The sequence below is a fragment of the Rutilus rutilus genome, assembly GCF_951802725.1.
Source record: "Rutilus rutilus genome assembly, chromosome: 14".
Classification (NCBI taxonomy): Eukaryota; Metazoa; Chordata; class Actinopteri; order Cypriniformes; family Leuciscidae; genus Rutilus; species Rutilus rutilus.
The window spans coordinates 9,366,537-9,390,613 of record NC_140219.1 but is presented as its reverse complement, the minus strand read 5'-3'; the positions used below and the strand labels follow the sequence as shown (position 1 = coordinate 9,390,613).

Below are 24,077 nucleotides of genomic sequence, written 5' to 3'. Positions count from 1 at the left end.
ACCGTTAGGTCTATTTCACAAAAGAAAGAGGACATGCACACTTACTTTTTCAGTCGCGTCTGTTTCTTTATCTGGTAACTTAGTTACAGGACATAATCCATCACATTTAGAAAAAATTATAATTTCTACAAATATATGCCATACGACCTGAGGAGCTTTAGCACTCTCTCGACTCCCATACAGATATTTTCAGTCAGAGAAACAGAGGAAGCTCCCGAAAAAAAAAAGTTACTTTATTTTTTGATAGTCCGGTTTAAAGAGACGAGACGTAGGCTATGACAGATCAAATAAAAACATGACTGTGATAGCCTTTAAGATTGGTCTGATTTCTTCAAGCATTCGCTATGGTTTTTTTTTTACTATGTGTATCTTCAAGCGTTTACTATGTTTACTATGGTAACGGCTAGCGCGCATAGTCTTTTGCATCACAAACAGAAGGCATTCAAACATGAACGCGATTTAAATTATTTTATTTTTAAGTCTTAAATGCTGACAGAATCATCCGGCGCTGCCGTCTCCCAACGCTAAACTCCTCCTCTGTTGGTAACCACTCCTCTAGCCCGAGCTGGCCCGCTTTGGCCCAAGGTATTCGACGGGCCAGAAATCCTGGCCGTTGGCCCCGAGTAAGCCCCGATCAAGCCCCGGAAGTGACAGTGGAAACGCGACTGGCCCTGGCACGCACTAGCACGGCCCGGCCCTGGCCCGACAGTGGAAACGCGGCTAATAATGTATCATGACTGTCCCTCTTTAGATGCATGTCGTTTACATTGCATATTAAAAATTAATAAACCAAACCCAGGTGCTCTGAATGGTCATATTCTAGCTAAGGATTTGTGTGTTTGTGTATTCATAATTTTAGCTGCGAAAGGCTGTGATGGACCACGTGTCAGACTCTTTTCTGGAGACCAATGTTCCACTGCTGGTATTGATCGAGGCTGCCAAGAATGGTAATGAAAAGGAGGTGAAGGAATATGCCCAAGTTTTCCGTGAGCACGCCAACAAACTGATTGAGGTAGGCACCTGTTTTCTGCTCTATAAAGTGCCAATTACTGTCCCTCATCTATTGCGGATTTTAAATTCTGGAATATTTTCAAAACAAACGATGGAACATTATTTGTACTCATCCAGACTAGCTATTCTTTTGTTCAACATGGCATCTCGAAGAGAGCACACGTGAACCGTGATTTGTAGGTCTGTTGTCTTTGGTTAAGATGGTTTTTGACATTTTTGTAGTTTTTTTTTTTTTATCCCTCAGATAAGCCTTTGGGGGATTTATCGTGGCCTAATTATAAGAGGTGTCTGTTGAAATGCAAATCCCAGTCCTGACCCGAAGTTGAATTTTGGCACACGATGTAAAAACTTTGGGGATCTGACTTAGTATATGACTGTAGACTGTAGTATTTGTAACTTACATGAAACTAAGTGTGAGTGAGGTGTTCTGCCAGACTAGATTAAAATTAGAGATGAATCTGAATAGGCAGCCTAACCGATTAGGCTGCTCGACCACTGAGTTTATCAGAATTTTTTATTTTTTTTGGCTTTCATATTTTAGGATGCTGTGCTTGAAAAGGGATGATTTAAGAGACTCTTCTTCTCTGAGAGGGTTTTAGTATGCTGACAGCATGCTTGAACGTGCTGCAGAGAAGTTGCATCTCTAAAATCATCCCCATCAAAGCATCGCTTTTGTAACACATTTGCTGCCTTCAACAGATTTCTAGACAATTACTGTCAAACTTCAAATCGCTTGCTGTGAGCAACTTTCCCATTATTATGCCTAATCTGTAGATCTTGTGAGGACTATGATAGTTTTGTGCAATAGAAGTTTTTTAAATATTTAGTATTATATGTTAGATCATTAGATATTTGTAGGATGTTTGTCATTTACCCCATTGACAAGTTGCGCCCTTCAACATGAGCCTAAAATGCCTGAATTATACAAGATACTAGATGATTTTGAGAATATACAGCTTTCTAAATGGCTAATTAAAAGTGGCGTATGCAACCCTCGAAGCAGAAGAAATTGAAGCTGTCACTTCCATAAGTAGTTAGTACACTCTTGAAAGAGAGAAACTTTCCATTCTGATTTCAACATGCAAGCTGATGTAAAAACAGAATAAATTTTAATCGATAGCCAGCGCCATCACTATTTATGCGGGAATGCGACAGAAGTCTCTGTCATGGCTCCTTGATCCGAGCGAGTTGTCTCACAGCCCTTTTATCTTTTATGCTTCATATTTTTGTGTGAAGTGTCAGACAGGAGTCAACAAACATATTTTTATACCATGGGACAAATGCGGCAAGGCTGCTGGGTTTACAATGCCGCAACCGAGGAATCACTGCATTTGTATGGGCAGTCACAACTGTGAATCACATTTTAAGTTCAGCCAAAGAGTGAAACTCCTCAGAGCCCAAGGTTAAGTGCTGCCTCGGTGGGGGAAATGCGAAACAGCTGGATATCCGGTGTCTTATTGATGGACTTTGAGAAATCTGCATTGTTGTGTCTGTTTGCGGTGACCGTATTCATGACCGATAAATAGGCCGTGCCTCTTGAGGCATTTATTTTCCGGATAGATGTTTTTCATGCAGAATCACTGGGGGTTTTATATCTCATGCTCACATTGGCAGGGCCAACGACAAGCTGACAGAAATGTTAGCTATCCTCATTAGTTTTTTAAATCTGTTCATCTTAGTCCCTCTGGTAACACGTCATCTACCAACATTTCAGACTGACCTCTCCCCACAGGGGGCAGGCCCGTCCCTCGTGTGACACGCTCATACAGGAGAAGGACTGGGGAAGGACTGGTGAAGGAAATCAAAGTGAAGGGAAAAGGAGGGGTAATGAGTAAAAGCCTTAGTCTCACCGGGGGCTAAAGATAGTCAAAGCACAACACATCTCCAAAAGTCACATTCGTATTCTTCTCTGCCTCTTTTCTCCCCTCTTCCCCTCTCACATTGTTTTTTTGTTGCCTTGATTTGACACCAGTCAGTGGTCGCACCATATGGATCCCAACCTTAATCCGAACACAGATTACATGAACAAAACATGGGCTCATTTTGATAATTCCATTTGAAAGGCATTTACAAATGATTGCGGTTTATGTACTTTCCTCACTTATGCAGAGGCAAGGTCTGCTTTTGCCCTTGCAAATGTTAAATGCAAGCTGTTGTTTATTAATAATAATCTTAAAAATGTGAATTATTGGATATAATTGAAATTCAAAGTTATTATTAAAACAAATTATTATAAATGTAACTATTGAACATAGGTGTCTTTTTATTGGTTTTGCTGCCAAAAATCGAATCTAAAACATCCGTTACTGGTACACAGCAAATTACACCCGTATTCCAGCTGTGTCGAGGGTCAGCTGATGCTTGACCTTGTGTTCTCTGCTTTGTGTGGTAGAGGGGTTTTGAAAAATGTAGGTTGTGGGGGAAAAAAGAACTGCATTGTCTGGAATAGCTGGAGCATCTCACTGCTGGTTAGTATCCAATCTGTTGGCAAGGAAATGTATTCTTGTGCATTAGGGATTTTTCCTGCATTCATGTATAGCTGCCTTCTGTTACAAAAGGAACAGTGGGTTGAAAACGATGTGCCATATATGGGAATTCCTCTGTTTGCTGATTGGCTTTCATCACTAAGGACGGTCTAATATATTTTTGACCGGCATTGAAGGCTTGCCTCGCAGCCAGAGATGGTTGAGGAGGGGAATTTATTTTAACCTCTTTAACTCTGCACTCTTGTCCTTCAACATGGTTAAATAATAACCCCAAACTTTTATTATGCTGAGCATAATTGCGCTTGAATTGGAAGTACCACTGGATTATTCTGATGTCAAGTATAGGGATTGTAGTTGATCCGCACAAACCAAGCACCACGGTCCGAAATTCATGTGATTCGACGATTAATTGCAAAGTGTAACCATCATAGAGGCAAAGTTCAGAATTTGCACTTATCAGTTTGAACATTCAAGCGATTATAAGTCATTCCTAGCAAAAATCTCAGTTCAGAACTTGTGCACTTTTTTTTGTGCACACAGCCGCACAGACAGCACGTGAACACAGAATTCCATTTTCTTCTGCATCTGTGTGTGCTTGAACGGACACACGTATGCAAAATGATGTCAAAATGCCCATCTCAGCGAGTATCCTCATGAACATTCGCTTATGGCTTACGTGAACGTAAACAATGGAGAAAGAAAAAGGATGCGTTTCATTATACTGGATCCCTGCATCCGGCCTTAGTGACAGCAGCATAATATTCCTGCTGCTGTCGGTGTCAATGTTAATCAAACAACAAAAAGAAAAAATGACAGAGAACCAGTTTTGTAGCTTTAACTAAGATTAATTATATTTAATTTATACAGTGAAATGATTTATTCAATTTCTGTAACTGAAAACTGTTATTTCTTTGATCACAATTGTCAAAGGTTTAATAGACACAGGCGAATTGCTGTCATTTTAGGAATAAGATTGCGTGGGTTTTGAATCGAGATTTGTGCTGTTTTAGCGATTTGAAAATCTACAATTCCAGAATGTTCATTTTCTGAATATCCTGCTTTTATAAATGTGACCCATGTTCCACAAACAAGTTAGGAAATTTATAGTGTAATGCTATTTTTTTGGTCCCACTTTATATTAAGTGGCTTTAAATACTATGTACTTACATTGAAATTAATAATTTGACACAATGGACTTATTGTGTACATGCATGTTTTTAAATTGTACTTATATTTTGAAAATACCTGGATGTAATTACAGCTGTAATTAATTTATGTAATTACATTTGTAATTACACTGTTGACCCTTCCCTTACACCTTAACCCACCCTTAAACCCACCCATATCACCACACCTGTCCCTAACCTTACCCGTATCACACCTCAATAGCAGCACAATTGTTTTACAATACAACCTGAACACTAAGTACATTGTACTTACAAGTGCAGTACTTAAAGCCACTTAATATAAAGTGGGACCTTGCTGTAGGGATTCCAGTTTAATTTGCCATACAATGAAGCATCCATGGATACGACAGGGATGGAACTGCAGCCAACACTTCCCTCCCCTCACAATCTTTTTACTCCTGCAGAAGGCATGAAGTCGACACTCTCCGGGGGCTGTAAAAACTGCCAGCTACATATCGCCTCATCTCTCTGTCTCTCTTTCTCTCGATCTCAATAGTGTTCTCAGACACCACCATTCATTCAAATAGTTTCTTTTGTATAGGACTTTACGTTGTAGTGAGTGCTGGTTGTGGAGACCCTCCTGGCAATCTTCATACATCACAAGAGTACTCCACCTTTACCTTTTTGTTAATGTCCTTTTCCCCCCCCCCCATTCTGAAAGCCACTTATATATTGACTTTGAACTTCTCAGCTTGCAGCTTGGCTCTGAGTGTCAGTTCTTGGTCGCAGAAACACAGTGGCGGTTCAGTTTTTATACCGTGAAATGCATCATTCCTGAAGAGGGATAAAAATAGAACCAGCTTAGTTTCATTGCCTCAAGGCCTTGTTCTCAAAGGTTCCTGGCTGCTCAAGGAACATGGAGATATTGCAGGGACTAAACTACCAATACAATTCAATGCAAAATGAATATATTGTTAAATGTTATAAGGGCAGTTCACACCAAATAAGTAAAATTAGAAAAACTAAACAGAGTGCCACGCAGATTATGGAGTGATATGACTCAGAAATTACATCGGGCAATGTTCAGATGTCATTCAGCAAGATGTTCAGAAGAACGCAAGAGCTAAACTTCTACAAGCTCAATAACATCAAAAAAAAAAAAAAGGTTAGAAAAAAAGTCGGAAAACTTTGCCCATTAATTAGATGTGCAAGGCAAGTAGGCAAGTTTTCGGGTTGTAATGGACGATTAAAAATGTGAATATTCACGTTGCACTAGCAGTGGACTTTCAGCGAGTTTATTTAAACATTTATTTTTTAAAGAGCCGTTTGTGAGTCAAAAGAGCCGTCTCTTTTCAGTGAGCTGAGTCAAACGAGCCAGCTCACGAAAAAGAGCCAAAATGCCCATCGCTAGTTATTAGGTGGCCAGTGTTTCACTTTCCCTCTAATAATATTTTGCTTTTATATATCGCGGCGACGTATGTGTGCTTACTGGGAACTAGGGGTGGGCGGTATGACCAAAATTCTATTTCACGGTATGACTCATTTTATTTCACGGTAACGATATATTTCACGATATAGTTATTTATGTGTATGTAGTTATTCTCGAAAAATCGACAAAAAGGGCTTTGTATAATAAATAATCCCAAATTCTTTAGAAATGAAAAGTAGGCTACTTCACTTTGTTTGAATTTTCTTTTTCTTTTATTTGGTAAATTATTTCTTTGGTAAACTTTTTTTTAATAGCTAAATATAGCAAACAAAACACACTTTCATCAACTTTTAGATGAACTGCCCCCAACTGATTGATATTAAATACAATACAGCAATACAAAGTGTTGCTGAATAATTTTTCAATCTCATGTTATTGCTTTACTTCATCAATCAGTTTATAATATCTGAATATTTTATATTGAACTATTCTATTCATAATAAATTAGTTACTTCCTTTTAATTTGATAGGATTATTTTTTTTTTGCCATGTCTGCTTATTATACTGTGTTTTAAAGGGCTTCAATCGAGATGTTCAGAAGCGTCAAGATCATAAGTGACTAGGAGAACAGCAGTATGAAAACCGAACAGCAGCTACTTTTAGTGTTGACTAAGTAGTGTAAATTATACACACCTTGTTATTGCGTCATTATTTTACCATAGCCTAGTGTACACCGACACATCGCGCTCCCTCTCAATGCGTGTGCACGCGCGCGTCTTTTACATCAGTAAAATGCGATCGGTTAATTTGAGTGACAAGTTGTAATCATGCATTGAATCAAAGGAAGATTTTATCAGCTGGTTCAGTGGCCAATTGTTTGTAGTTAGAAATATATAACTCGCGTAGCATATTTAGTAATTTTTGTTTGCCTCAGATACAGGATTATACATTCGCAGGTTGTTCATTACCACGGCAACCGCTCGCGTGTCATGCTGAATGCGAGTTTCGTGTTTAAAAAGTAACTATACATAAGAGACGGAAAGATGCAGATAACTATATTTAAGGTTATTTCTATTCGTTACGATATTGATATGAACTGTTGTTGTCAAGTAAGCTTCATGCTTTCCCCGTTGCAATCGTGCACTCCTCTAAACTGTAGCCTACGGGTGCCGCACTGCTCTAGACTGCTGCGCCTTTCTCCCCGAAAATATCACTTTAACAACAACGCTTTAGAAAACGTAATTCCTTTGTGGATCCTCTTGATCTGCTTTCTCTGTGTTTCTTTGACAAATCTCATGCAATGTCTCAGTCTCATGCACGCTGCATGTGAGTTAACCACGCCCACTAATTTACATGTCGCGGTATACACGGAATAAAAAAAATCTGTTACGGTTGACATTTTCTACCGCGGTAACGATATATACCGTCATACTGCCCAGCCCTACTGGGAACATAATAAAGACACCTGGACTCGTTCGAGACCAAAAGCCATATTTGGCAAGACCAGTGGCCGAGGCCGAGACAAGTCCGAGTCCGAATACCAGCGAGTCCGAGACCATAGAAAAACGGTCTCGAGTCCGGACTCAAGTCCAAGACCGGACTCGAGTACTACAGCCCTACGGCCATGTCTAGTAAACCTTTGACAAAATCACAAAGGAACATTCAAATCTGTTTTGGCACTGCCACTGACCCAGAGAAAGCAGTTAGGCTATCTAGGTATGAAACCGCTTCACAAACAATCATTTCAACGATTCATCGTTCTTGTGAACGAATTCACAAGAATTCTGATTTTCACAGAAGTACTGGGATAAAAGTTTATACTTCAGATATAAACACTGATGTCTACGCAATTGATCAAAATGGTGCAAATCACCTTCTGAAAGTAACTTGCCACTTCAAATAGCGATTGACTTTTATGACTTTTAGTGATAAAATATATTGAGGCACCGAACTCATTACGTGTGCCAAGCAAATGGAAATATGTATTCTATATATAAAGACTGATTTTTGTTTTTAGGAACCTAAAAAAATTGCTGTTGTCATGATTTTGCTTGATGTTTAGCTGCTAATGAGACCTGCAGAACTCATCAGTGAAGTTGTTCTTCAGTTCCTCATTTTGAGCTTTTGCAACACCGGTTTGTGCATCCGGTCTGCTGTATGTGTACAAACTCACCTCTCCATTGACACAGCGGTGCCACAGAACGGTGAAATACCAGCTGCACTGATAGGATGTTGCTGTTAGAAAGAAATACTTCAGGAAGAGGGATCAGTACTTGAATGAAAATGACTTTAAAATTATGCAGAGCTGCAGTTATTGATTGACATTTTGATTGTTGCAGGTCAAGCTAGTTAGTGTTAGACTTTCTTAAATCAGAGATGTTATTAAAATGCCTTTGTCATAACACTCTCATTAGCTTGAGCTTAATAAAGAGTGGAAACTGGTCGAAGGCTTCTTATTACAGAATGAGGCAGACAGTATATTATTTTGAAGTTTTCTATTCTGTAATTAATGCTATGTCGATTAGCATTGCATTATAAATATACTTTATTCTTATGAAAATACCCAAGATGGCTTGAAGAACAGATAAACCATATATTGTTGCAGTCGTCTGTTTATTGTCTTCAGATTGAATAAGTCAAAGCGTTTCCATCTTTTAATTCAGCCACAGCGATAGCTGTATTAGGGATTTCCAAAAACGTCAAAAGGTATATTATGATATATTTTCACATTTTGAAGAAAAAATTATAGGCTACAAGATAGTTCTCAAAAGTCTTGTGACTTACTTTTTTCCCCACTAACCACGCATAAACGTAATTTTCTCAACTACAAACTTTGACATACATGCTGCTCAGATATTATGGTAGCAGTGTTTGGGCTGAATACAGCCAGTGTAATCAGATTTTTGCCATGAAAATTTTAAAAGTGTGTATCACGGTGACCGTATTAGGTGTGCTTTAGATTCTCGCTTGGCCATTGGAGACCCCCTTGCCCCAGGTACTGTGGAATCTAGTCGGATGAGATTTTAGCCACTAAACACTATTGCACATAATGAAGTGCTATTTGTTCAAACTGTTGGAATGTCTGCATGTTTTTTTTTTTTAATGCTTGACTAGTGTGTTTGCTAATGGCACCCTGCTGCTCGAGAGATTCCCAGTATGGTGCTTAAGGGAGGGAGAGAGAGCGACTGTGGTGCTCCTGTAGTCAGTGGGGCATTTTCTGTGACTACGCTGAGCTCTGTTCACATTTACACTTCACTTGGGTTCTGGCTTTCCCATTCCTGGCACAGCCAATTCTCGCACATTACAATAAGGTAGAGTAACTCCCAAGCAGCCCCACTAAACAAATAAGTGAAACTCTTTGGTAACATTTAATTAAAACGACTCTCGCCTTAAGTAATGAAGCTACTCTACAACGTGCTGTGCTTATTTCACTTTATACTGGTGCTTGCGCAGCCAGAGCTAGGTAGCAGGACCCTAAAAATCTAATTTATTGCCTCAAAAATTTGCCCGCAAATAACATCTGTTTGCAGAGAATGTTGGTAAGGAGGGAGATTTGTGGGTCAAAATGACAATTTACTCTATTACACTATTAGCTCTGGCAATAGTCAGTGGGTTTGCTTATCTCAGCACTCCGGATTTCAGCAGCTTGTGGAGTTTCTGAAAGTGTCAGGAATATTTGCGTCTCTCACTTTCCTGAGGTAACAGCATCCTGGCAGACTGGTGATTTAATCATCTCCAGGAACCACTCCCTGATGCTGTCAGCCATCATCTTGTGAATTATATGAAATATATTCCCCATGTGGAGAGACGACCAGACCTCAATTTCAGGCTTTGCTTTTGTTTTGCCTTAATCCTCTGGGGTGCTTTTTTCCTGCTGTATTATTTTACCATTTTATCAAATAATCAGATCAACAGCTGACAGCAGGTGTGTTTTAAATTAAAACTGTTTGTTTGAGGGAAGATAATTTTGTATTTTTTCGTTTGCTGTTCATTTATCATGTCATAAAAAGCTGAATTATTTTCTGTTGTAGGTGGCTAACCTCGCATGCTCCATCTCCAACAACGAGGAGGGAGTGAAGTTGGTGCGGATGGCCGCTTCCCAGCTGGAAATACTGTGCCCTCAGGTACGGCAGCATTTCGCCAAGGCCCCTGTAGCACGTCCACTTCCCCCTTACTCAACTGTTTCGACATCTTTTTAATGCGAGCTCCAATGACTCTTCCTTCATCCTGAGGCTTTGACCTCATATATCTTTCAATCCAAATGAACATGGCTTAATCTCGGTCATAATCTTAAACAATTGTACTGTTTTCTCGAGGGTGGAGGAGGGCTCGGATAATCAGTCTGCATATGTGCAGCCATGTTTGTGGTTAAAAGCGGATTAATGGGATGTTTATGGTAATTGCAGGTGATTAATGCAGCCTTGGCCCTGGCTGCCAAGCCTAACAGCAAGGTTGCCCAGGATAACATGGATTTGTTTAAGGACCAGTGGGAGAAACAGGTGCGAGTGCTTACTGACGCAGTGGATGACATCACTTCCATTGACGACTTCCTCTGCGTGTCTGGTAAGCCCACGTTACAAAGTGTAGCGCTAGATCTTGGCTCTTAGACATTGTGTTAAATGGTTAGTTCACCTAAAAATAACAATTCTTTCATCATTTACTCGCCCTCATGTCATTTCTACCCCACAAGACTTTTGTCCATCTTCGAGAAACAAATTAAGATCTTTTAATGTAATTGAGAGATTTCTGTCCACGCATTGACAGTCCACGCAACTACTGCTTTGACGGTTCGAAAAGTTTATAAAGAGATCGTAAAACGAATCCATATGATTTTAATCTGTTCTCGTGTGTTACACAGCACGTTTGAGCTTTCGCAAGAACCAGTGAGGTTTGTTCTCGTGCGTCAAGCAAATACACGATTAGTATGATTTTGCTGATCAGTGTTTGTGTGAATGAAAAGAATACATTTAGTGTTATATAAAATGAAGCGATCCAGTTTTTTTTTTTTTTTTTTGACTAAATCACTTGATTCATAAGGATTAGTATCTCTTTTTGAACTTTATGAAGTGACAAAGTGGTAGTTACATAAACTGTCATTGGAGGGACAATTAATTCTTTGATCCCTTTCTGTATGTTATTTAATCACAATTGAAATGTTTAATTTCATTTACTTAGAGAAACAATCTGAAGTTGATTGTTTAGTCACTGGCTTGATTTACTGATGCATAAACGGCAATGAACGATTTTGAGACAAATAACGTCTGACTACCCTCAGTCATTACAAATCAGAAATCACGGATTAGGCATTAGAATTTAACACGGTTACTTACATGTTGTGGTATTACTGTTGGGTCCATATCTTGCAGTAAAAGCAAGATTTTACAGTTTGCAAAGCCTGCACCGATTTAGGTAGGTAGATTTTATTAATCCCACACCGGGGATGTTCACTTATTACAGCAGGTCCACAAAAAAAAAAAGTAGTTTGGAAAAGCACATTGAATTTACCAAAGGAAATGTACTGAACAAACAAATAATGCTCTATTGAGACATTCACATAGTTGGAAATAAATAACTGCTTTCCTAGCATTAGGATCATTTGGAAGGTAATAATATTTTTATTCCAGTGATCCTGTATCTCTCTTCTCTCCTTCTCATCTCACTAACGTGCCAGTTAGCAGGGCCAAAGACACATTGATGTAGGGCGTTGATTTGATTTTGAAGAGGCGGCCTTTCGTTGCGTTATTACATCACAAATTGACAAATTGAAAGTCGTTTTCTGAGCTTGCATTCAATAAAAGCTGTTTTTGGACTAACAAGGAAGTTTTGAGTTTTGAAATGACCTCTAACATGTCAAAAAAAATCAAGGAAAATTTGATTTCTCAATTCATGACCCCTTTAAGAGTTCTTGTTGAGATGTAGGATGACTGACTGCCTTCACCTCCTCTCAAGGACACATTACAGTTTACCATGTTGATTTGCAATTCCCAGACACCCATTACCAAACTGTCTGAGTGCGTTTAATCTTTTTTTCATCCGCCCATGGTTGCCGTTAATGTTCTTAAGTCAGGGACAATGTAAATACAGCATGAAGGATGAGGATTTCCTCTCTTCATGCTTTGCATTGTGGTTAGCTCTCTGTAGATTCTCCAGCACTGTCTCCTTATTTATTTTAAAAATTGTCTTGTCTTCTCTTTTGAATTTTTCTTTCTTATTGCTTTAGAAAATCACATTCTGGAGGATGTTAACAAGTGTGTCATCGCCCTGCAAGAGAAGGATGTCGATGGGCTTGATCGCACTGCTGGAGCCATTCGAGGTAGAGCTGCCCGTGTGGTCCATGTGGTCACATCTGAGATGGACAACTATGAACCCGGGGTCTACACGGAGAAGGTTTTGGAAGCCACCAAGCTTCTCACTGATACAGGTATAAACCAGAACATTATATATCTGAAATCATTTGTGTTTTGCGGTAAATGTCTGTAGCTACAACAGATTTTTATATGTAAAATAAACCAAAATCTGTTGTTTTGTATTATTGTTTTTAGTTTAGCCCTTAGTGTTTTTTACAGTGTGTAACGTGTTATTGGGCACAAGTGAGTTTTTCTTTTATAAAGCGGTGGAAAAGGCAATATGTATTAACATTTCATTCAACTAAATTAATGCAACTAAAATATCCCTAATTGTAGGCTGTTTACGATTTGCGTTATTATTTGGTGCAATAATATAAATGTTCATTTATCAGCATCTAACAGCTGCTGAAAACATGCTACATCCAATCTAAAATTAATCAGGACTATCCATTTTAAATTATTTTTGGTGATGGCACTTGTGTACATGTGATTAATTTCTATTTTAAATCCATTGTTCTTGTTTAATATCTGAAAATGCTGCACAGGCATCCAAAAATAGCACTGCTGCCATCTGGGCCAGAATTTCCTTGAGTGGGTTTGTAGGGTGTTTGTATGGGAGTGCTGATTTTAAAAGAAAAGTAACTTTGTCTACCTTTCTCACAAGGTTGCATAACATGGCCGTGCCTGTGATGGCCAAAAAAACGCTGTCTAGATAGGCAGTTCTCACTAGGTTTTGAGACAAAGCCTGTGACCAGTATCTGCACCCTAGCTTTATTAGGAAGATAAAACATATTACGTTTTTTCTGGTAGATAAAACGTTATGTTGCTTTCATGTGCAGTTGCATAATAGCATTCGAATGCCTTCAGGAACCTTTTTAAGACTAAAATCACAGAGATGGTACATTCCTCTGTGACACAGAATACGATTTTCCCATCCATTTGAGGACTTTCTATTGGGAAATCCTGTCACATTTTGTGTTCTCTGTTCAGCTTTGCACTAAAACAAATAGCTGGGCCATATTGGCAAAGAAACAATGTTATGTCACTAACGATTGTTTAAATTACTGTAAGACCTAACGTCCATAAGCCTATATGCTCATGTTTTGCTCCAAATCCAAATATTCATTTTTTTTCCCAGCTAACTTCTTTCCATTCAATCTCATCTTCATGGTCCTGTCACTGTACTCCCCAGTGCAGTCTTAAATTGTGAATGAGAATAAGTATTAATGTAGATGTGTTCAGCTCCTATAGGGGAGGTACCATTACTTGATAGCTGAGAGGTAGTGTAGCTGGTGGGCCGGCTTCATGAAGTGGTTGAGCAAATCGCTATAGATCATACTGATTCGGGTGAGTCGGTCAATCAAATTTCATGAGGGTTTGGTCTCAGATGGCCTAGTATGACTATTTTTCCCAGCTCTTGTTCAGCCCAAAATTTAGCAGTAAATGCAGTCGAGATAATCTAGCAGCAGGAACGATATTCTAGCCATGAAAGCTTTTTGCAATCACCACCCGAATCCAGTTACATTTTTAAACGGCCTGTCTGTTTGTTTGGTTTACAAAAAAAAAAAAGAAAAAAAAAAAGTAATTTGGTTCCTTTAGCAATAACTCACTAAAGCTCTAACTGCGGTCTCCATACTGAATGGTATTAGTTTGTGTTGGTCACACTCAATGTCATTAAATATCTTCTGGGTGTAAATAGGTAAATGCCATCCACAAAACGTAGGAAGCACCCCTCAAAAGGTCTCTGGTTTTTACCTTCTGCTGTCTCACTGTATGAGGATGCATGAACTTCATCTCCAGAGCCGTTCTGAGAGTCACTTCATCAGCATTTTACCATTTTATTTGAGAAAAACTATCATCATATCATAAACACACAAACTCAAAGGTCTTCACGGCAACCCGTCAAAATAAAAGTTCAGTTCAATAAAGAAATTGTGACAGAAATATATTACTGTTGTACAGTAGAATTTAGCTCTCTCTCTCTCTCTCTCTCTATATATATATATCTCTCTCTATATATATATCTCTATCTCTCTCTCTATATATATATATATAAATATATAATATTATTATAAAATATAAATTATTAAAACTATGTATTTTTAAGGAATAATCCATTTTCTTCCATGTTTTAATTGTAACAGTAAAGCTATATTGTGCAACACTTTGTTTGACAAAAAAGTTTAATTTCATATGATTAAAAGATGCATACATTTTTCATGCCGCCTTTTGATTGCCAGAATAATTAAAAACACAGAATTTCTGAATAAAATCTAAACATTTCATATATAATATATATGTATATATATATAATATATGTATATAAGATGTATATATAAAATGTATTTTTTTTTTTTAATTTTTATTTTTTTTTAACCAATACATTTTGTTTTTATGAATTCACTTAATTAGACATGCTTTTTGATTATTAAAATGTAACTAAACCATTAAAATGGAATCCAGAAAAATGAAAGAAAACAGAATTTGGTGAAAAATAAAATGGAATAAAAAAAAACTTATTTTCATAGGGCCCTTTTAATAAAACTTTTAATAAATTGCTGTTAAATTGTAAAAGTATTAATTTCAATTAATTGGACATTCTTTGATTTACTTAAGTTATTTAACCATAAAAATGGACTCCAAAATAAATAAAACTGATTTCATAGAGACCTGACTTTGAATGCAGAGCAGAGCATTTGTGTGGCTTTGAGGTCTTGCTGCCACCTGTCTTGTGATTGATTCGTTTAAGGGTGCCTCTGGATTAAGTGTACTCATCTGCTGTTCTTGCAGTCAAGTAAAGCCTGATTAAAAGTTGCCCTGAGCAGTCATTAAAAACCAGCGACACATCACCATGATTTTCTGCATTTGCTCAGCTCAGTTTCAGGCGTTCTAAGTTCGATTGAGGGGAAAGTGTCGATTCAATTCAAATCTAGTTTGAATTATATATTTCTACAGGCACAATGTCTTGATTGAATTGTACTTCCCCCTCTCTCATATTTGCTATGTTGAAAGGGATTTTTTTCCTGCAAAATTAATCAGTTTTTTTCTTTCTTTTAATGTGCTACGAAGTGTTTTTGACCTTTCTGTCTGTCCTTTCTGTCTGTGTGTGTACTTTTACAGTGATGCCACGTTTCACTGAGCAGGTAGAGGCAGCCGTGGAGGCTCTCAGCGCCAACCCTGGCCAGCCAATGGATGAGAACGAGTTCATTGATGCTTCGCGTCTGGTATATGATGGCGTGAGGGACATTAGGAAGGCGGTGCTTATGATCAGGGTGAGCAGAAGCCTTTAAATGGAAAAAGAACATTTCTTTTTAAATGATTAAGTTTTATCCTGAACCAGATCCAGTTATCATCCTCCTATTTTTGTGAACTCCTCATTGTTTTCTTTCTCTAGTCAAACACTAAAATAGATAGTGGGTAGAAAATCTAAGCCATTCTTTTCTATATCATAAAAGGGCAGATTATGAAATAACTGCACCAAAAATGCACAATAAAATTGGTCAACATGACTGAATTTAATCGTTATTCATTCTTATTCTTTTGAAGCTTGACAGTATGTTTGCCATTTACATTTTTTACTATATGGAAAAGATAAGCTTGGACATTCTGCCTAACCTCTTTTCACTGGAGTACAATGTTGTAATGATATGATTGTGAGTAAATGAGAATTTCTGGATGCATTTTTCAACTATTCTTTTATGAGAGCAGTTAAGAGTTTTTTTTTATTTTTTATTACCTTATTTAGCTATGTTATTAGCTAAACTTATTTATTACCCACTAGTGATGCGCAGATCACAGTTATATCCGTGGGCGCTGCGGATAATCCGCGGATCGGGCGGGTCAAGTAATAAAAATAACATTCTGATTAATTTCGGGTGGGTCGCGGGTGGTTATGATAAATCATTATTAATGAAAATGTCTAAAATGTAATTTTTTCCCGCCAGGCAGACAAGCACTAATTTGCACTCTCTTTAAGATATAGGCCTACGCTGCGCAAGGTCTGCTTTTTTAAGCAGGTCTGAGAGTGAAGTAAAAAAGAATAATTTATAAACAAAACCAAAGGAAGGAAAGAAAAGTACCGTGTGGGAGCGTTTTAGCGAAGTGGTTGACGAGGATGAATCAAGTGCTCGGTATGTAATATGAAACGGCTGTGAAGTGTTTGTGTGCACGTGTGTTCGCCTGTTCGGGAATTCGCAGCGACAGAAACTGTGACATTCCAGTTTTGGAATGTCAAATAAATTTTGTTCGAAAGAAATGTTCATTTAAAAGCAGCGCTCATTCATCAGTGTATTATGTTACCATTAGAGATGCGCGCATCAACCGTCGCCGAGTCCGTTATTGAAGGTGATGATCATCCATTTATCATCACGTGTAACAACACATAAGAATAATTGTAATTTGACTATCGGGTGCGGATGCTTAAATCAGAGAGAACTATTTGTGCGGATGGATGATTTGTTTTTGGCTGCGGATTTGGGTGACGTTGGAGCTCATAGGTAGCATCTCTACTACCCACACAGGTTTCCAGTGCACTCTGAAGTTTGACCTTCCATGTGCTTTTCAGCACTTTAGTTTTTTTCCCCCTCGTGAGCTTGTAATATTGAGGTAAACTCCAATTAGGTATATCAAAATGCGTTCAGAATTAGAGAGAAGAGGAGGGCAGGGTTAATTAGCGGTTTGCTCTGTGAGGATATATATAGCTCAGAATAATACTGCACTTAGACTGTGTGTGTGTGTGTGTGTGTGTGTTAGAGTGCGGATCGGGCCGAATTTTTCTGTCCGAGCCCGGCCCGCGTCCGACAGAGCAGTAACCGAACCCGACCCGAGCCCGACAGGCATAAAGATATTTATGTCCGAGCCCGACCCGAGACCGACAGTTAAAATCCCATTTTTTTCTCATACTAATGACACATGTACGTTTGTGTGGAAAGCCCGCTTTTATTAAGCAACTGTAGGAAGGCATTCGGAAATGTCAACAGGATGAGTGCATCAGCGCGCACGGAGAAACAAGCGCACTGGCGCGCATGCACGTGTTTGGTTGTCACGGCTACATAAACAAATTTGAAATTTGCGCACACAGGATGACAGATGTTATGGTAAAATTTCACATGCATTTTAATCACAAAAACGAACGTTTGCATCAAATGAAAGCATCACATTGGCTACCTACATAATAAGCTGTTTTAAATTTAAAATGTTCAATATCGCGCTGATGTGACCGAGCCCGACCCGAACCCGAACATAATTTCTAAATATCTGTCCGAACCCGGCCCGGCCCGTCGGGTACCGACGGGTCCCGTCGGGCTCGGGTCGGGTATCCATCCTCTAGTGTGTGTGTGTGTGTGTGTGCAAGAGAGAGAGAAACTGAAAAGCCTGGTGCGCATATATGTGCTGCCTTATTAGAAACTAATGGTGAATTTGTTTTGGGCAAATGGTAACCTAATTTAACTAATTTCCCTCTCCATGTGCACTATTTTCCAGAGCTGTAGTTGTCTGAGGGTTAATGGTCTTTCCCTGAGCTGAACTGTAACATTGGACATATGGTTGCTAGCTTGCAGTGAAGCGTTATCTAACAGTCTGACAATGAGCAGACAACAGTCCACTCCCGCCGTGCAGGGAAACACACAGACCCTCAACTCCTCTTCGCCAGAGCGCGGAGCAACTAGGTTAAAGCCATTAATTGAGGCAAATTTCGTCTTTCGTAGTTTCAGATTAACGAGTTTTCAATTAATCGTGAAGATAATGTACACTGAATTTAAATAATTGGCTCATGAGGAATTGTGTTAGAATGTATTAACGCCTGAAGTTAAAGCGAAGAGAGCGGTCACGACCCAGATAATGAAGCCTGAGTAGCATACGATTAAAAGGCCTCTAGAAGTTAGGCATAGACCGCACATACACTCACTTGTATTTTTGCTGTTGATGATTGGATCGTATTTCTTTGTAGCCATTGTACGTGCACACTTTATTTGAATACATCAGCCAATGCTCCTTTCAAATGTCAAGTAGCAAAACGATTCGCATTGACTCACTAGTTTGATGCAGACGAAACTCTGACTTGTACTGAAATTTTCATTAACAGTGGGTTTGAATTAGAATACACATACAATTATATGGGGGATCCATTATGCTGGATTTGCATTATAATACGTAATTGATTTTTTTTTTTTAAATTAGCATTTTCCCCTTTATTTTCAAATCCCTGGAGAGCTGTTGTGCCCAATTCATTTTCCATTCCAGACATCCTTCTCTAGTTATCTAGATTGATTCAATGGTTAAAACAAAAGTCCCTCTGGCAGACAGGATCTACTTGTTTGTTGTTGGTTTAACATGAGTGTTGAACATGCCCCCGACACTGAAACGCTTTCGAAAAGAGAGGTGTGACCTTTGCTATCTCATTTTGTTCCTTTCTGACTGTATAGTATTTTTCTTTTAACGCTTCAGGGCCCTTGTTCTAAGACAAGTCGTCCGAACCGATAAGAAACCCACCCAAAGGCCTGGCGATCACAGAGGTTTTTTTAGAGAGCACTGCTTTCATGCACCCTGCAGACATTGAGATAGCAAGGAAGAAAAATTCGTACTTTGTTTCACTTTCAAGTTGCTTCCCTCCACACGCGCGCCATGTCAAGCTCACATGTTTAGACAAAGCTTGAGCGTAGCCAATCAGCTAACACTAGTGCCCAGTGGGCATCAACCTCTGCCGCATAAGAACTCTTCGATCGGAAGAGACAAGTGTGCAACTTGGGCTACTTAAGATGGACAGAGTCTTTAACCTCAGTAAGTACTGCACTTGCAGTACTTGCCGGCCGACCGTCACCTAAGATTTGACTGGCTGGCAGCCCTCGTCTCCACTGTTGAGGGGATGTCACTGGTACTAATAGCCCTTCCATAGCACAGATCCTCATAGCTGCCGAGTGGTTACTGTAGCCTGCAAAGGCACCTTACCTACACTGCTTCAGGCGTCTCAGGCTGTTTATTCAAATGCCCGCTCACTACTGCCCTAGTTTATAGATGTGATGCATTCTCTTGGATGGCAAGGTAGATATATTTGAGCTGTCTGCAGTTCCTATCACTCGGTACGTTGTAGATCTACACTAGTGACCAGGGTTGAGCAAAATGTAGAATTCCCAGAAGTGCCTCCCTTTGTTCATTTTGGGATGTTAATTTAATATCCGGCAACACGCATGAAGTTGAATTGGAATTGACAGAGGAATTTACTAAATTGCAATTCAACACAGGTAATGCATTTTTGGAAATGAAGTGTTCTTAAATGTCATAAATATATAAACTACATACAAATTTTAATAGAGTTTAACCTAAAATTCAAAAGGTAGGGATTAGCAAAATTCGATCTTTGAAAAGTCTCTTTTATTCACCCAGGCAGCATTTATTTGATCAAAATACAGTAAAATAGTAATAATATATAAATAACATTTCTATTCTAATGTTCTAAAATGTAAGTTATTTGTTGATGGCAAAGCTGGATTTTCTAAAGGTAGTTTCTCTACCTATTTGTCCATCTTTTTTCTATCTTTCGCTGTATGTGTCGTTTTATCGTTCTCTGTTCTAAAGGCCTAAAAACCTTCTAACAAACATACATTTTTTTAAATCAAGGGTTTCTCAAACTGTTATTCCATTTTGTCCTGCTTTTCTAGTTAAATTAGTTAAATCAATTTGAATTCATTTCCATTCAACTTCCTTACATTTAAATTCATGAATTGAATAGAAATCTAAAAGGCATTTTCAATTCCATGTTGAATGGTGCACAACCCTGCTAGCGACAAGAAGTCATTTAAAATGTTAGCATCGTTAACCTAAAATCCATTTTGTGCTTCAGTGTGATTCTCCAGATATAGTGTTTTTATGAAATGAGCCTGGGCACTTCCAAACTGTCGTCCACACCTTGACTGACTTTGTTTGGCCTGTGTGTTGTTTTGATGTCATCTTCAGCAGGCAGAGTTTTGGAATGTTTGAGGTGTCTATTATTGGAGCAGCTGCATCGTGAGCCAGTCAGAATCTCCTCACAAATGGATTGTACAGACAGTCGGATAAGGGCGGCTTGCAGCACCGGCGAAATAATACATCCGTATCTTCTCACATCTCATCCTTTTTCCTATCAAGCTGAAATGCATTTTCTTGTCAGTGAGGGTTCTGCCACCCCTCCCCATTCTCCACCATTTCCCTCTGCAAACAGGTCCCTCTGCTCGCAAGTGCATACTAATAGAGCAGTAGAGTTATAAGAGGCATGTTTGGCATTCAGTGCAGGGATTAGAGAGAAAGAGTTAGTTTAGTTCAGTACAGGGAAAACGTGGCTTACCCGCTGCATTGGTGCACCAGATCATTCTGTTTCTCTTTAGAGACGTTCTTCTCTAGTAGAGCCGTTTTACTGTTAAAACTTCCAGCATTACATTTTCACTCTAAAAATTGTTTATGCATAGGCTGCTTGCTAAGGAAAGTGTCACTATTACTATTGTTCAAACTTGGGGGTTGGGGTTTGTTCAAATCCCTTAAGTATTAAGCTTCAACATATACATTTTTGATGCATTGAAGGACATACTATCAGGCCACATATCAGTGTACTAAAAACCACTAAAGCAACCTCTTAGCAAAGGCAATCATCCACAACTTGCTAGTATTATGTGGCATCACAACTGTATGTAACATTTTATTTGTTTGTGTGTATTTTACCATTTTATTGACATCGTAAGAGAGGTATTAGGGCAGGAAATAATGTGAAGCACATGGCTAAGCGAATCAGATCATATGTGTTAACCAGTAGACCATGGCCCTGATGGGCAGCAATTCTTATTACAAATGTATTTAGAGTTTCTACTTTCCCAGGGAAGACTACTATTGATAAGCGTTTGGCATAGATCATTAGGGTCTTGAGTTGTTGAAAGAGCTTGCTAACACTCCATATCTCTCCCCTTCCCTACACTTTTCTTATCCCCCGGCAGACCCCAGAGGAACTGGACGACTCGGACTTTGAGACGGATGACTTTGATTCTCGCAGCAGGACCAGCGTGCAGACGGAAGACGATCAGCTCATCGCTGGACAGAGTGCTCGGGTGAGAGATGGAGCTTTGGTTTTATGGCTCTCCAGTTTATGGAGCCACTTAGGGATGTCAGAAGGTGTCAAACTTGATCCTAAAATTACCTGAGGATTAGATCCCTTTGGAGATACTTGGATGGAATCTGACCAGGGACATACTGATTTCCATATTTTTCAGTGTTTCGATAATAAAACTTTATCACAGTCAATTTACAGAGTCGTAGACAGCATTGCGAGGTGCTAAACTTTCTACAGGCTTTTTCCTGCATTGAAAATGTTTGTCCCGCCAAAGCCTTATGTGATTGGTGAGTGATGTAGATGATTGCTGCGCTTGTGACAAGGGCGCATGTTACTGAAAGAACGAGCGGACAGCGCCATGGCCGCACGCGCGCGCATTCTCACCGTCTTGCTCTCTCTCGCTCCCTCGCGCATATTAATCAAAATCAATTGAGAATTGACATGATCGGAAGACCGAAGTTTCACGTGGAGCATATCGATTTTTTTCCCTGAATGCTGGGTGTGAATTGTGCTAAAAAATTTTTGCCTTATCTTCTCTGAAAAGTGTGCCGCACATTCAGCTGACATAAAAAACACTTTCAATAAACAAAAAAACCTATCCTGTGATTAAATGTTGACACAAATCTTGTGCGATGTCCTAACTGCCGGCTAATGACATGTCCGATTCGCAAACTAACGACTCCTTGAACCGATTCATTTAATGAATGGTTAAAACAACTGATCTGTCCAACACTGAACTCACGAGACGTCTGAATCGGTGTATAACAAATTTGTAACACTTTACTATAAGGTTCCATTTATTAAAAAAAACATTAGTTAACATTAACTTTTAATTAACTGCACTTCTACAACATTTATTAATCTTTATAAATGTTAATTTCACCATTTACTAGTAAGCCTACATTATTGAAATCAAAAGTTGTATTTGTTAACATTAGTTAGCCTAATGCACTGTGAAGTAACATGAACAAACAATGAACAGCTGTATTTTTATTAACTAAGATTAACAAAGATTAATAAATACAGTAACAAATGTATTGCTCATGTTTCATGTTAGTTAGCCTAATACATTAACTAATGTAAACAAATCAAGCCACATTTACTCAGAACACCTCTTAAAATGAGAATGCAAGTGTGCTTACCCCATTTTTTTAAGAGTGGTTAGCAAGATTTAACCTTAATAAACGACAGTATTTTCAGGTTATTTATATGACAATGTGTAGAACAATTACCAAAATTTTTTTTAGTTTAGACTGGAGTCAGGTGAAACCAGAAAAAAAAGTGCAAAGCAAGTTGTTTTTAGCTAGCTGCTAATAGTATTCAATTGTATGTGGTAGAAAATTAGACTATTAGTTAAAATAAACTTTTTAATGCTACTTTTTGAAATTGATATGTTTATATACCAAAATAATTATTAGGTCTAGCAAAGAAGGATTTTATCTTCCATAGCTATGAAATCCAGTGGTAAAATCACAGCTTAAAAAAAAAGAAAAGAAGAGGACGAGAAAGGATGACAGTGTCTGTCGGCCACCACCAAAGACCCATTTTGACCCAGGAAAAACCCTGTTCTACTCGCATCTCAGATTTGCAGTGTCACGGCTAAATCCACTTTTGCTTCACTGTTTAGCTCCAATAGCACAGGAACTGTGAATCGGTGTTTTTAAGATTCTGTACTGATTTCATGTCAATAGCTCTCCCCATGTTGCCACCAGCGAAATAGACATCAAACCTCGCCCCCTCTCTACCTCCATTTTCTCTCTCTCTCTCTCTCTCTCTCTCTCTCTCTCTCTCTCTCTCTCTCTCCCTCCTTCCCTCCCTCCCCCCTCTCCCTCTCCCCCCCTCTCCCTTCACATCCTCCTCTGTTGCCTTGGTAATGCTTATGAAAATCCATCCTGGCATAGCTGGAAGAAACACTGTATATATAAGTTTGAATATTTTCTGTAGTCCACAGCTGTGGTGATGGTAGTCACTGCAGATGATGGGCATCCTGTTTTCATTTTTAAATTCAGCGTTGTGAGAGAGATAACGGGAACCAAGTTGTGTTTGGGGATCTTGTTAGTCAGTGTGCCAGCTTTTCCTGTGAGCACTTCTTTTGAGTTCCTGATAACTATATGTGTAACAGTACAAATGTAAGAGCAATATGAGCATATTTACATCCGTTGTGCCGGTCGCATATTCTTTGTTCCCCAAGCTCGAGCGAATATAATTACAGACCTCTCACCCTCCTGTTCCATATAGTAATGTAAGCATGTTGATGAAAACTAAAAAGTAACAGAAAAATATTCAGCCCTAATTGTCTAGGGGATGGCAGAAGACTTTAAGAGCTCAAGACCTGAACAGAAAGCTCTTGTTAAAGATAAAAGCGTTGCAGAAGAATTACAATTTTCATTGAATCTTGTTGCTGTGGAAGCAAGTTGTATTTTTGTTTTGAGAGTTGTAGAAAACGGGGCAGTGGAGGTTGTGCTTGAGTGAGAATGTGATTATATAAATCTGTAATCACTGTCCAGCCTCCTGTTTCACCCCCCCAGAGGCTTTTGATTTAGTTCCCAGCTCCAGTGGGAATCCCAGCACACCAATGTGTGCCATGTGTGTGCCGGTGCTCCAAAA

The 24,077-nt window shown here is 38.9% G+C and overlaps 1 protein-coding gene across 1 annotated transcript in view; it reads left to right on the top strand.

Annotated features, from left to right (window-relative positions):
• Window positions 1-24,077, top strand: part of ctnna1 (catenin (cadherin-associated protein), alpha 1) — a 124,210-nt gene that overhangs the window by 73,845 nt on the left and 26,288 nt on the right. Inside the window, exons 9-14 of the mRNA XM_084430288.1 lie at window positions 860-1,012; window positions 10,085-10,177; window positions 10,460-10,616; window positions 12,274-12,474; window positions 15,521-15,672; window positions 21,358-21,468. Of these exons, the coding sequence (XP_084286414.1) occupies window positions 860-1,012; window positions 10,085-10,177; window positions 10,460-10,616; window positions 12,274-12,474; window positions 15,521-15,672; window positions 21,358-21,468 (867 nt within the window). The remainder of the gene's footprint in view (window positions 1-859; window positions 1,013-10,084; window positions 10,178-10,459; window positions 10,617-12,273; window positions 12,475-15,520; window positions 15,673-21,357; window positions 21,469-24,077) is intronic.